General features: G+C 32.9%; 1 protein-coding gene across 7 annotated transcripts in view; it reads right to left on the bottom strand.

The window, feature by feature from the left end:
• The window catches only part of Wdr17 (WD repeat domain 17), an 89848-nt gene extending 78367 nt beyond the window's left edge, over positions 1-11481 (bottom strand). For 3 of the 7 annotated variants that reach the window (XM_021726514.3, XM_078030998.1, XM_040294000.2), the window contains exon 1: positions 11332-11478. Coding sequence is in view for 1 of the 7 variants with exons in the window: in XM_021726517.3 (XP_021582192.1) it covers positions 9960-10019 (60 nt within the window). In the remaining 6 variants the exon portion in view is untranslated. Of the gene's footprint in view, positions 1-393; positions 413-9959; positions 10079-11331 lie in introns of those variants that run through there. The other 4 variants (XM_021726517.3, XM_005325530.4, XM_078030999.1 and 1 more) reach the window with 4 other exon arrangements.
• Between the last annotated feature and the right edge of the window lie 3009 nt (positions 11482-14490).

Genomic DNA, 14490 nt, shown 5'->3' with positions numbered 1-14490 from the left:
GTTTACCTCTTTACATTTGACAAAGCATGGGGAAAAAAAGGTAACTACCATAAAATATGGTAGGGAAAAGCCATTTTTAGAAATGCAGTTAATTCTTAAAAGCCAAGTGTGAACTAGAATATTAATTTAGAATAACTGGAAGGTCCAGATAAAAACTGAGTTTGCACTCACTTGCAAAATCTCCTCCACAGCTTTCAATTGGGTGCTCAGGAAAAACACTGGGTGAGAATCAGCCCCTCAGTGGCTTGATCATATAGGAGGCAATCAGATGGCTGATAGGCATGAAACACAGAATACTTCTAATTTCAAATGAAGAAAAATCCTTCAATTGCAGGGAGCAGAGAAACAAACACCCTCACTCTCAGGGAAAATGAGAAAGTAATGAAAGCAAACCTCTTTGCCTCTGGGAGGGAAAGGAAATCCTCCTTGCTAATCCCAGGAATTAGGCAAAAATCAATGCTTCTGGGAGGAGGGAAGAAGTGAAAGCTGTCAACCTCTGGAGTTGAGGAGAAAAACATCTCAGGTCCCAATCCTGTACCAAAACAAAGCACACGTCTGCCACTACTCAAAGAAAGTACAAGACTTTCTTTCCCAGTCAATAACAATCATGAATCCAAAGCAGAGTCTGGCTGTCATGAAAGTAGGATGTACAGAAATACATACCCAAATCTCCCCTGAGAAGCAGACCTTCTCTATCTCTGAGATAAACTGCAATCAAATTCTGCTTTGGGATACCATAAACTAAATGAATTATTCTGTAAATATATATATATATAAAATAAAATGCAGATGAACTAATATTAAAGAGAATAAATTTAAAGACACAAGAAAAGAGTATTACCAAATACTATTTTTGCACAAAAATCTCATAGTAAATAGCATTAGGATGTGCTATTTGCATTAAGAGAAAGGGTGTACCATTTTTCAGCTCACCCTTTTTCTGCCACCTGCTAATAATTCCCTGCAAATAATGAATTCGTTTGATGTTGTTTGTTTAAAAACATTGTAATTTTGCCTTTAGTTTCTGAAGGATATTTTTACTGAATGTATAGTTACCGTTTTCTCAGCACTTTAAAAATATTATCCCATTCTCATTTAAAACTGAATCCCCATCTCCTGATATTTTAAATGACAGTCCTAACCAGAATTTCTAAATTGTTCTAAATTACAAATAGGGAAAAACAAATGACTGTATTAGGGTAATTTAACAAGTCTAAAATGTCCAGAACATCTTATGGTGTACCATAAATTGAACATTTCTACTTTTTAGGATATAAAATGGGGTTCAAGGTAAATCCATTTAATATAATTGGATTCTTCAAGGAAATCTATTTTAAGCAATTTCTAAATACACTATATTTCTAAGAAATATAATTGGCATCTTTTTTATGAAAGTGGTTTGATGCAGCAGAGAAAGTATAATAAGTTGTCAAAATATATACTTATTTTTATTTTTTTATATTTATTTTTCTGTCTAAAATTCATCTTCACCTTTGCTAATTCACAAAATCTAGGGAAAATTCCAAATGTCTTCTGAAAAATATTTTGTAAAATGCAGATAAACAGTATTAAAGAAAATTTTAATGATATAAGAAAGCATATTACTAAATACTATATTTGCAAAAAAAAAATCTGACAATAAATAGCATTAGGACATGTTGCTCACATTAAGAAAGAGGGAATACCATTTCCCCACTCGCCCTTTTTCTGCCTCCTGCAACTTTGCCTTAATCTTATCATTTGAGGTTCTAGAAAATATTTTGAATCACAAGGATGAGGGTTACACCCAAAGAATGGCAAAAAAATAAATGAGAAGTCTGAATGCCTCAAAACTTCCTACACTAATACCCCCTCTTTAAAAAAAAAATTAAAAAAAAAGAGAAATCAACTTCTATTTTGTTTTAAGCCACTATTACTTTGCGTTTCCTTTTATATGTTACCAAACCTCAAGTAGACTCCTAGAATGCATACTTTCAAATCATTTGTGAAAGGGGAAGTCAATAATGTTAATTAGATATAGCCTTTTTAATTTTCTTTAAATATAATTAATTATCATGTTTTCATCACCCCAGGGATATACTATTACAAACATTGCATTGTTATTGTCCATAGTAATATAAAAAGCCAGGGTTGGTGTTAACTACTTTGGCTAAAGAAATATAGTATTGGGCTGGGGATGTGGTTCAAGCAGTAGCGTGCTTGCCTGGCATGCGCAGGGTGCTGGGTTCGATCCTCAGCATCACATAAAAATAAAATAAAAATAAAATAAAGATATTGTGTCCACTGAAAACTAAATAAATAAATATTACAAAATTCTGTCTCTTTAAAAAAAAGAAATACAGTATTCATCTCATTAACCGTATATTATTTAGTAAAAATATATTACTCCATGTATATCTGCTATATCATTTTATTCATTCATTTCAGCAAATGTTGCATATTTATCATGGGTAGGCACCAATGCTAGTTACTAAACATACAGAGAAACAAGATGATAGACCCAACTAGGCACATGGCATATACTATGCTGTCTAACAAATAATTATGCTCAATTGTCTCTTTTCCTGCTTATAGGCATGGAATCCATAGCACTGTATCTTTCTCTAACTCTACTTCATGGTCCCTCCTTATATCTACTTAGTGACTACAGCTCAAAAAATAAGAGAAAGATGAAATAAGATATCTATACCCTAGGGAAGTACTACTTTTCACAATACATTGTAGATGGAGGCATAAAAGAAGCAGGATTTTTATTTTTCAGGTATTTTCTCTATCAATTTGTTCACGGTAAATAGAAGAAAATTTGACATCAGAAGACTGAGGCAGGAAGACTGCAAGTTCAAGGCCAGACTCAGCAACTTAGTGACACTCTGTCTAAAAATCAAATCTAAAACAAGGGCTAGGGATGTAGCTCAATGGTAAAGTGCCCTTGAGTTCAATCTCTAGTACACACACACAAAAAAAAAAAAAAAAAGAAAGAAAGAAAGAAAGAAAGAAAGAAAGAAAATTCTGTCACTAATACAGCATTATAGCAGATAATAAAAAGTCTTAAACAATGACATTATGACATTGAAGATTTCTATTGATATTGATATAAAATTTGCTATGACCAAATGATGATATAATTAATCTATTACCCAAGAAGAAAAAATTGGGGGGTATGCAAAAATCTGCAGATTCTCTCTTTTGGTAATGAATAGCCTTTGTGGGCCTTCTCTCATTCAAGAACAGAAATGAGTGTACCAGTGGGTAGGATAAATTGACTGCAGTATGAGATGCTGAAATAATGATTGTAAAGAAAATAAAAGGCAAGAGCAGAATAAAAATCCACATGAAAGAGCGAAAAAGGACAGAATTGAAAATTGGAAAAATAAATCAATGCAAACATATCAGTCATTCAGAGAACAAAACTCTTCCAAAACACAGTGGGAAAGTAGATTTGTTTTGTTTTAGATTAGGGAAAAATTGAAAGAAATGTTATACAAGGGATGAAAACTGGAACTAATTTAAAAATTTTTTAGAGAATGTTAAAGTTCAAGTAAAATAACTAAAACAAAGCAACAGTCCAAGATACAGCCCCAAAATATTTCTTGAGTTGGAAAAAAAAGATGCTGATGAGATAAACCAAAAGAGATCAAAAGTGCTTGTTTTGTTTCAAGCAAAAAAAAAAATTTATATATGCATATAAAACAAATAAGTAATTTACTGGTTGTTTTGCTCATTTTCTAATTACCTGGTGTAAAAATAAAATCTCTGGGAAGAAAGGACTTTTATCTGTTTGTTGAGTGCTTCTTTAGTGCCTGCCTAGAATATGATTATGAATCAATAAATATTTGTTGAACAAATAAAAGGAGAAGTAACTGTTAAAATCATAAAAAGATATAAATTAGTCAAAGAAATACTTTTTCACATTTCTCTAAATGTTATCATCCATGTTATGCATATACATACACAGGAACATAAATAAAATTTGGACAAATTCAGAAACTAATATTTTATAATTCTTTGAGCAAGTAGAAAAATTTAAGATGGTATGTACTAATGAAGAGAAGTTAGATTCCCATGACTTATTAAGAAATAAGTCATATAATAACTATATTAAACTGAAGAAATGCTGTGTTATTTCAATTTTGTAAACAGACAAGTGAATTCTATGTGAAGAAAAAACATAGGTATTCTCATAAATGTAAGGATTCAGAAGACAATTTACCTTCCTAACCTTTCTAAAAGATTACTTGAAGAAAATTAAATTCTTTCAAAAAATTAACCAAAGAAAAGAAATCAACTATAGAAGATAATGTAATTTTTAAAATATATTAAGCAAAGAAACCAGAGTATGATTTTGAAAATGCAAAAGATAAAATAATTTTATGAAAAAGATAGGTAATATAAAATGTTAATTTAAAATAAAACTAAAAGTCTCAGATTGTTTTCCAGGTACTAGGATTTAGATAAAGAAGAGCAGAATACAAAGATATAAAAACTTTTCCATTTTATATTTAAAGATGTAATCAATAGATACAAATTGCTTCTTGATATTTAGGGAGAAATATTAGGGAGAAATTGACTCAAAGTCATTTTTATAACAAAAAACATTAAATAATAGACAAATCATAAAAATCTTATTATTTAAAAATTTATTATAAACAATGCTGATATGAAAATTTATATAAAATATCAATATACAAGAAATGAAAAGTTAATGATTTGAAAAACTATGTAGTTAAATGACACGTTACATTTTTGTGTATTTTAAAATTTACATATATACACCTATAAACATTGATATACTTTAAAAACTAAAAACAAAAAAAAAACAATGTAAGGTAAACAGTTGGCTATTTCTGAATGGTAAGATTTTGGGAAATATAAAAACATAATATTCCTTTGACCTAATTTATGTTTTATAATTTTAATAATTACTTATAATTTTAACAATTACTTCTTCTATTTGTACAACAAATATTTATTGATTCATAACTATGTTCTAGACAGGCATTAAAGAAGTATTCAACACACAGATAAAAGTCCTGTCTTCCCAGAGATTTTATTTTTACTCCAGGTAATCAGAAAATGAGCAAAACAAATGAGTAAATTTTATATATATATTTTGGTGCTGTGGATGGAACCCAGGGCCTTGTGCATGCAAGGCAAGCACTCTACTACTGAGCTATATCCCTAGCCTTAAGATAATTTTTAATGTAGAGAAAAATGGTGCAGAAAAAGAAGTTCTAGAGATACAGCTCATAGTAGAATCCTTTAAAAGATAATCCACGAATGCCCCACACTGAAATTAAGCAAATATTTGAAGGAAACAAAAGAACAAAAGCATAAAGAAAGGTGATGGAAAAGTTTGTGAAATAGAGGAAGTAACAAAAGCAAAGATTCTGATATGTTCCTGACACATTTAAGAAATAGTAAGAAAAATCAATCCAAGTACTTAAAAAGTGTATTAAAATACCAGAGATGAACCAAGAGTCAGAGATTAAAGAAAGTTTTGTTAAACTCACATTTACACTCATCTGAATTTGGAATTTTCTATGTAATAGAACATATATTGCCTTTTTAATTTAAAAATAAAACCTTCAAAATATCTTGTTAAAAGGGTTTAAAATTTGAATATACTATATGCTAAGAGTTAACACAAAAATAATTTGTAATTGTGTAATCAATGTGTGGTTATATTATTTTGTAAAAAACTGGAAAAACTCTTTTCAGGAAATTTGAAGAACTTTCCCGCAACCCCCACATCAGCCAGCCACTGGCTCACTTGAGATCTTCCTGTTTCTATATTAGTAATTCTATATGAACACTATTTTGATTGTGATATGTGGAGTCATAGATTATTAAGCATAAATAGGATTTTTTAAATCTCTAAATCAGTTCATTTAGACATGTTTTTCAGGTATTTTAAAGCAGAATAACTTAGAAACTTGCTACAAATGCAGATTTCTGTAGCAGGTCCTAAATCTAATGAATAAGAATCTTGGAGTAGAACTTGTCAAAATTACCCCAAGATGATTTATATGCACAGTAAAGCTAGAGATTTATTGACCTAGTTATACAACAACAGAGATAATTTAGCAGAAAAATTACCTCTGGTATCATCTATTCACAAAGAGTAATCTCTTAAATTTATGTTATTCCTGAGGTTATCTTTTTCTCATGCTTAACAGGGCAATTTTATCTAAGCATTCTCACTATATGTCAAATCATGTTCTTAAAAGCTTAGATGATAAAATAGGTCACAACAAGTACAGCATTAGCCTACATTAAAATCTTGGATTAGGTAGCATGTAGAAAAGATCAAAGTGGCAGTTTTAATTTAGGCTCACAAAATGACCACTTAGCCAGTATAAGTTCCAATTTGGTCATCAAAACCTAGGAATATGTTAGTCCACACATAAACTGTATATCATCAGAAAAGCAAGATCCTAATTCAGAGAGGTGGGAATGTGAAATCTTTGCCATCCATCTACATATGTTTAGGTTTTTATATCCCTATTTTTAACAATCAAAATTTTAAAATTACATGCATTTGAACTATGAAATTAGATTGTCTAGAACTTTAGAGGATCACAAACTCTTCTGTGCTGTAATATGGAAATGATTTTTTGATTTGACTGAAGAACTAATCCACTTTTACTTAAACAGGCTCATTTATAATACCTTCGGTGTGATTGAAAATCAAAGAAAACTACAGCAGAGGGAAATCACATATTTTCATTCATAAACTAAGAAAGCTAGAAGTAAATATGTTCTTGAGAAAGTATTGTGAAATAAGTAAATATTTGTCATGAAAATATATAAGATTATTTCTTTAAAAGATTGTTACAAAAAGTGTATAAGCTTATTTTCTAAATAGAATCATTTTTCATGAAGGAAGACTCAAGGACCTATGCCATAAATTGTTCTGAAAACCTAAGAAACCCCACATGCCCTTCTAATTAATATAAACGTGAACTGGGTTATGAACATGATTTTTTTTTAAATAGAGTAAACATTCTCAGGTATCTGTCTGAATATCTACACTCCATTTGGCATGCTGACATTTTCATACTCTAAGCAAAGGTGTTAAATTTTGTTTCTGCAAGTCAGCTGGGAAAAAAAACAGAAAAGGAAATCAAATGGGAGCCTGCAAGCTCAAAAATTAATAGAAATAGCTTACCTAAAATAACTAAAAAGCACTTCAATTTTGTATCCAGTATACTGACAGAGGCCTAAAATTGGTCCTAAAAAGTGCTAAGTAACGAATGGACTGTATCCTCTAGTTTGGAGCCAATGGATAGATTAGATAGGTGGCTAACCTACTTGATCATCTACCTGTCAAAAACTGGTTTTAGTCAACATAAAATTCTCCCTAATCATGAACTAATGTGATTAATTACAAAGGTAAAACATTATGTTTAAAAACTTACTAGTGATATATAAATGCTAATGTAATATAGCTATCCACTATTAAATTTTTAGAAAGGAGTTGATTTATTTGGTAGTTTAGGGTATGACCAAGTAAAGCTTCAAAAGTGGAACTGTACACGGAAATTAAGAGCTTGAGAGTTGACTACCTCTAATAGTGTACTGTATATTCTATCAGTATTTCTCAAACTCAATTCTGCCTAAGATTCACTTGAAGATTGTTCATACACATTCCCGGGCCCTTCCTCAGAAGGGATGTTTAGGGGTCTATCTTGATATCATGCTTGTCTAACAAGCTGCCTTCAACTCTAAGGGTTTTTCTAGCTTAAGTTCTGAATGGCTCCTTCAAACCTACAATTATGTTTACCTTTAAGAAAATGCTTCATAACACTTTTCATTGAAAGACATTCAAAATGTACCTTAAAAAATTAACTATTAGCTGTTTTCTATTAAGGAACTATTAAACTTTCAAGACTCCATATGGAGCTGTTTCCATTAGAAAATTAAGGTTATTTCATAGCACATTAAACATGAGAGTTCTGAGCACTGAGAATTATTTTCCAATTTCCAACTTGAAAGGAAAGTTTTTTGTATGAGTGATATGGAATTGAACTTATCACACATAATTGTAAATGAAATACAAATACCTGGTTACAATTTAAAGTGTCAAGACTTTGGAAAAAGAAAACAATACACCTAAGCATAAAGAAAATTGTTTAAAGAACTCCATTGTGAGTTTTGTGAGTTCTCCATATCTAAGCATTTTAATCTGTAAAAAAAAAAGGAAAGAAAGAACTGAATGTTATAACATCCTTACCACAATGGGAATTTATTTGGTGTATCTTTTGCCAGGCCTTCCCTGAACATGCCAATTATTAAACATCCTAATAATAAAAAATAACAAGGATGAATTATATCACATATTGTTTTACTGTAGAAGATTTATATTTCTGTTTCTATGCTATATATATATATATTTCTTAATTTAAAATGCAGAATTCCAGAGTGCAGAATTCCAGAACTTCAGGAGATAGTTAGCCTACAAAACAGTACTTTGTAAGTAAATAAAAAGTAATAAGTAAGACATTTATCATTATACACAAAAAATTTATTCTCCTCAATTAGTTGGTAATATGATATCTGCAATGCAAATGCCAGATGTGGTTTCAAGTTCAGGTTGTATTTGTTTTGCAAAATCCAGCCTAATTGAAATGCTCCAAGTTCTTTTGAATTCCATTTGTCTATTCATTGAAATCATGTGAAAACACCCTGAACTCTACCTTCTATTGCGACAGCTCATATTTTACCATGTGAACTTTTTTCTAATCAATAATTATTGGATTTTTTCTTTATATATATATATTTTTTTCTTTCAATATAATGGAATAGATCAAAGCTAGTCATTTTATTATACTATTTCCCTACCAATTTTTATGACCAAAGTTAGAAGTCCTTAAATAAAATCATATAAGCAAAAAGTTTTCCTCTAGATTTTGTTTCTCTACAGAATAGATTCTTTTGGGAATTTCTAAAATTCTCTTCAGGTATCCATATCTTATTTCTTGCTCACAAATCTCCAAGGAATAGTCTGTCCAACAGTAAGAGAATAATTACTATGTTATTATCATAGAATAAAGCATGGTCTTGCATGTTGAAAAGTGCCAGCCAATTCTTATTTCAATACATTTCTACTGCAAAAGAAGGAGCCTTAGTTAATAAGAAATTCTTCTAAGAATTAAAATACTATCAGTGAAATCTTTGTTCCTGAAGACAAACTTGAAGTTATATGACTTCAATAGTTTGATCTGTTAAATTGAACAGATACACAAAATATTAAAAATAACTCAAAAGTTGTAGGACGTAGCAGTGATGCTTGCATATAATATATATCATTACCATGAAAGGCTGGTTAATCTGGTTATTCAGTAACCTGATAAAACTGTTACTGATCTGACATATATTTCAAATAAATTCTGGAGTGCAGGAAGAAAATGTGAATCCTTCAAAATTGTTGGAAATTTCATTTTAGTCTTCATTATGTTTAGGAAAATAAAAACTGGAAAATTTCTACATATTTTATTAATAGCGACAACCTAATCATTCTTGAAGTTGGACTTCTACTATCCATCAGGGCAAAACAAACATACAAACAAACAAACAAACAGTTCTTAATCTTTTTTCAATAACAGAAACTACCATTGGCCCCTTTTTGCTCAGGCTAAGGGTTACAAGGTAGAATCTATAGAAAACAGCAACAACAAAAATAGTCTAGCCCTAGGAGCAGAAGAATTTAAAAACTTGCTCTTCTAAGCAAAATTAATGTATGATTTTCTAATACATGACATCATTATGTGACTAGCGGATAACTTAAAAATTTTAACACAGCATTACTTCATTATAAAAACAAAAAGAATAAAGAATTTTAAAACTTTCAAGCATACATATTTAATATTTTTTCAGAGCAACCCTTGATTCTTTAAACATTTCTATTATATCGACATAGGAGAAAGTCATATCAATACAAATAATACAGTTCAACCCACCTTTTTATATAACGTAAGTTCTTGGAGCTCATTTAAGAAATATATGATTTTTGTTTCCATGTATGCCCTTTGAAATAGGTCATGGCTTTATTCCAGTTTAGAAAACTTCTCTGGAACTCCTGATTAAATAACATAAAGCTACCATTTGTTAAATTAATCTCTAATCTACTAAATCATGTTTTCCCTAATATTGTTGAACTGATTTTTTCATAATCATGCAATTACTACACTGAATTTTAGATCATAAAACAGGAGTTCTTGGCTTATTGCAGACTTCTGCCTTCAAATGGATAAGGTACAACTACATCCATGTCCTTGCACATTTAGGTCAGTGAGGCAAAATTTCAAAGGATATAAGAGAATGCTTTTTCCCTGTGGGTTATAATAAGCACTAGTCCAGTATAAGTTCCCTTCATGCAGGGTAATAAGACAATTCATGAATCTAAAAATAAACAGAATGTTTAAACCCCTGTTGAGTTCAAATGTATAAATACTTGAAATTCATTTTTTATCTATTTTCTGATCATTACTACACAGAAATGCTATTAGAGTGCTAAAAATAACAATTATAATCTCAAATTGCTGAGTTTTAAATTACCTCTATTTTGTACCTATTAAATAATGAACTTACTTTTTTTTTTTGATAGTTTTCTTGGAAGGATATTTCTGAAAGAACTAGGAATGTAGTATTTCTCGTCAGAAACAAATCTGATTCATTTCTTATACATGATCAAACTTTTCACTAAATTTCATTACAATCAATTGTTTTCAATTAGCACAGTATAAAAGGTGGCTCAAATTTTTTGTTCCTTTTAATATCTGCATGCATGCAAAGTCTGGGTATTTGGGAAATGGCACAAGAAAGTGTATTTTTATAATTTACTTAGTACTTAAGATACTGTCATTTTTCTAGAACAGATTCCCTTATTGATCAAAGCTTTCTTGGTATAACCCTAATATTAAAACTGTCTTCAACAGGATAAGTAATCTGTACGGTGTTTGGCCGGCACACTAGTGAGAATAACAATCTAGACTCTAAGACATACACATGCTTAACAACGTTAAAAAATAAAACATAAAACAATGTCCCCGAAATGGGCATAGTTTACACTCCAGTGATAGTTCACACACATAAATGTTGGCTTCTACTGAGCCTGGAAACAATCAGGTGTGTGACTCTAAAACTCAGGGGATTAGCCCATTAGGCTCCAAGGTGTGCAAAGCCTGGCAGGACGCGCAGAAGCCCAGCCTGTGATCCATCGCAGGGCCCTCAGCGGCGTCCTTACACGACGCCACAGCAATTCAAAGAATCACCCGCTTCAGCCCAGCGCTGGCCCAGGTCTCACACCCCTTGGCCCCACCGGCTCCTTACCTGGAGGAGGAGGTGGCTGCAGCTGTGGACAGCGGAAGGTGCTGAAGCAGGCAGCGAGAGTGCGAGCACGGCCCGTGCGTGGTCCCGCCCCGCCCTCCTCGCCTCAGTCCCGGGGCTCCCGGGGGCGGGGCGGCCCGGCTGGGAGTTCTGAGGGGCGGGGAAGCGGCCTCCAGCGGAGCGGGTTGGAGAGGGCCGCTCTCCAGGTCCCGCCCTGGGGGACACGTGATCCCCACACTGCTCGCTGATTGGACTGTCTGGGAGGGGAGGCGGAAGCGGCTCGTGATCCCTGGAGACTTGGCTGAGGGTGAGGCGGTTACCTGGCAACGGGGCGGGCGGCTGTGCAGAAAACGTGGTTCCGCGGCGGCTTTGGGACCAGGCTTCAGACAGAGGGTCTGCAGTGACGTTGAAAGTGGGGGAAAACTATGAGCCACCAGCGATCTCACCACCTAACATTCTCTACCGAGTCTGTACTTTCTAGGAAAATGAGTCAACTATACAATGAACAAATCACCCTTTCTCCTCCTGGGAATCTTGGAGGAATAAGTTGAGCCTCCTTCGGAGGCGGGGTTGCACTGTCTTGAACCATCATCACTTGGAATGCGAGTGCAGAACACTGTCACTCCTGCACTTCTTATTGTGTGTCCTACAGGGCCCTGAGGAGCTCTTTGGGGAACCTTTGTGGATGAGATTTTTTTCTGTTATTCAGGTTGTATGTAGTTAATATCTGTTCTCACAGCGTGCAAACCTGACACTTCCCCTGTGGAATATGGTTAAATGGAAATATTTGATACTGTTATTGATGCTGGATTCTATATACCTCTGAAATCTCACTACCAACCACTTTTATTCAACAGTACAGAAAATAGGCATGCATACACTAGGAATACAGTGTATTTAATAACATTTATTAAGTTTTAATTATATGGGAAGCTCTAAGTAGTTATAAATTAATGATCTACCTTAACTAAGGAAATTTCCTGGACGTGATTCTACCTCCCTCTGCAGTATGTGGAGGATTTTTCTCTTGCTTTTTTCCAGTGTATTCCCTGCGGAGACTATTGCTTATCCTCATTTGTACATTAAAACTAAAAGTTGTCTCCACATAAACAATAAACTTGTTAAAAGATACGATCAGCACTTATAATTCTGCACCCGGCATTTCAACAGTCTAATAAATAGCAGGTCTTCAATAACTGTTTTATGGATGAATAAATAAATGTATCAGCACATTAAATTCTAAAATAGGATAATATGAAAATACTATGAGATTAGCAGGTGAGAAAGGGAAGGAGGGAGCAATTTTTTCTTCTTCGATATTTAGGGAAACTTTCAATCACAGTGGTATTTGAACGGGGATATAATAAATAAATAGGATTTCACTTGATAGAAAAGGAAAAAAACTACATAGTATGCAGCAAGAACAACCTTGTGGAAAGCACAAAGTGGGGAAATACACAATTGATTTAACTGATTGTGACTTGAATTCTCTGGAGAAGGTGAGGCTCAGTATCTAAAGATTGGAAGGGGGATGGAAACTGGTAAAAGATTGAACTAGAAAAGTAAATTGGGGAAGACAGAATTTCATATTTAGGTAAGACTTCACACTCTAATCCAAGGGGAGCCGTTTCAATTAGTAAAATCAGGCTTTTATTACTTGAGGAAAGATACCTTGGACATAGAAGCACATCAGATGCAGAGAGATGAAAAGCATAACTACCTAGAAGAAAAGTTAACGTTAATGGAAAAAAAGATGGTTACAGTCCGAATTAAGACAAGGAAAATAAGAATGGTGAAGAGGGAAGATCACAAAAAAACAGCTCTGTGGAAATGTACTACAACTTTGATTTACAACTGATATTTTCTAGTTACAGAGTCCATGATGGCCTAAAGAGAAAACTCTAATTAAGAACATACAACCAAGGCTGCGGTTGTGGCTTAGTGGTAGAGTGTTTGCCTCACATGTTTGAAGGAAGCACTGAGTTCAATTCTCAGCACCGCAAATAAATAAATGATTAAAGGTCCATCAACAACTAAAAAAAAAAAATTAAAATAAAGAACATTAGCTAAGTGAGACATTAGAAACCATCTGGTTGTGCACTCACAATGTAAAGATGAAGAAGGTTTTGAGGCCCAGAAAGTTATATAATTTGTTCTGTGTGTGTGTGTGTGTGTGTGTATCCATCTATGTCAGTAACAGAATTGATACCATAATTCCAGTCTTTCGGTACTTTTACTCCTTTACCATAATTTATTTTATTAATATTAAACAGAATATTTTGACAATTGCAACTACAGTTAGCTCAAGAAAAATGAGCTAACTAAAGAAAAGATCTCTTCACTGTAATATTTTATGCAACCAATATTTAATGTGAAGTTTTTATATCATGAGGAATAAAGTGTCAGTCGTTTAAGGACAATCCTTATTCTTAACATTTCAAATACAAGAAGTTCTTCATGATTAAATTGAAAATTAGAGTGAATAGGGGAACCAAATAGTGTTAGTCAATTCATCTTCAAGGCTAGGCTTGTTCTTAAAGCAGTGACTTAAAAATGTTTGTTTGATGTAATTTAATGTGACAAATGCTTTTTAGTGGCTATTTTAAATAACAAACCAACCAGGAAAAACTTTTTTTTTTTTCCCATCTCATGACTCTGTTAAATGTTAGTCTTTTCTTCCTGCTCTTCCTCCTTGCTCTGTTCATGGTTGCTCTCATTATATCAAAGAAGACATTTGGTATTTGTTTTTTAGGGATTGACTAGCTTCACTAAGCATAATCTGCTCTAGTGCCATCCATTTCCCTGCAAATTCTATGATTTTGTCATTTTTTATTGCTGCATAGTACTCCATTGTGTAAAGATGCCACATTTTTTTTATCCATTCATCTATTGAAGGGCATCTGGGTTGGGTCCACAGTCTAGCTATTGTGAATTGTGCTGCTATGAACATCGATATGGCTGCATCCCTGTAGCATGCTCTTTTAAGGTCTTCAGGGAATAGTCCGAGAAGGGCAATAGCAGGGTCAAATGGTGGTTCCATTCCCAGCTTTCCCAGGAATCTCCAAACTGCTTTCCAAATTGGCCGCACCAATTTGCAGTCCCACCAGCAATGTACAAGAGTACCCTTTTCTCCACATCCTCGCCAGCATTTGTTGTTGTTTG

Source organism: Ictidomys tridecemlineatus, chromosome 14, assembly GCF_052094955.1.
Source record: "Ictidomys tridecemlineatus isolate mIctTri1 chromosome 14, mIctTri1.hap1, whole genome shotgun sequence".
NCBI lineage: Eukaryota > Metazoa > Chordata > Mammalia > Rodentia > Sciuridae > Ictidomys > Ictidomys tridecemlineatus.
This window is presented reverse-complemented; position numbering and strand designations above follow the sequence as displayed.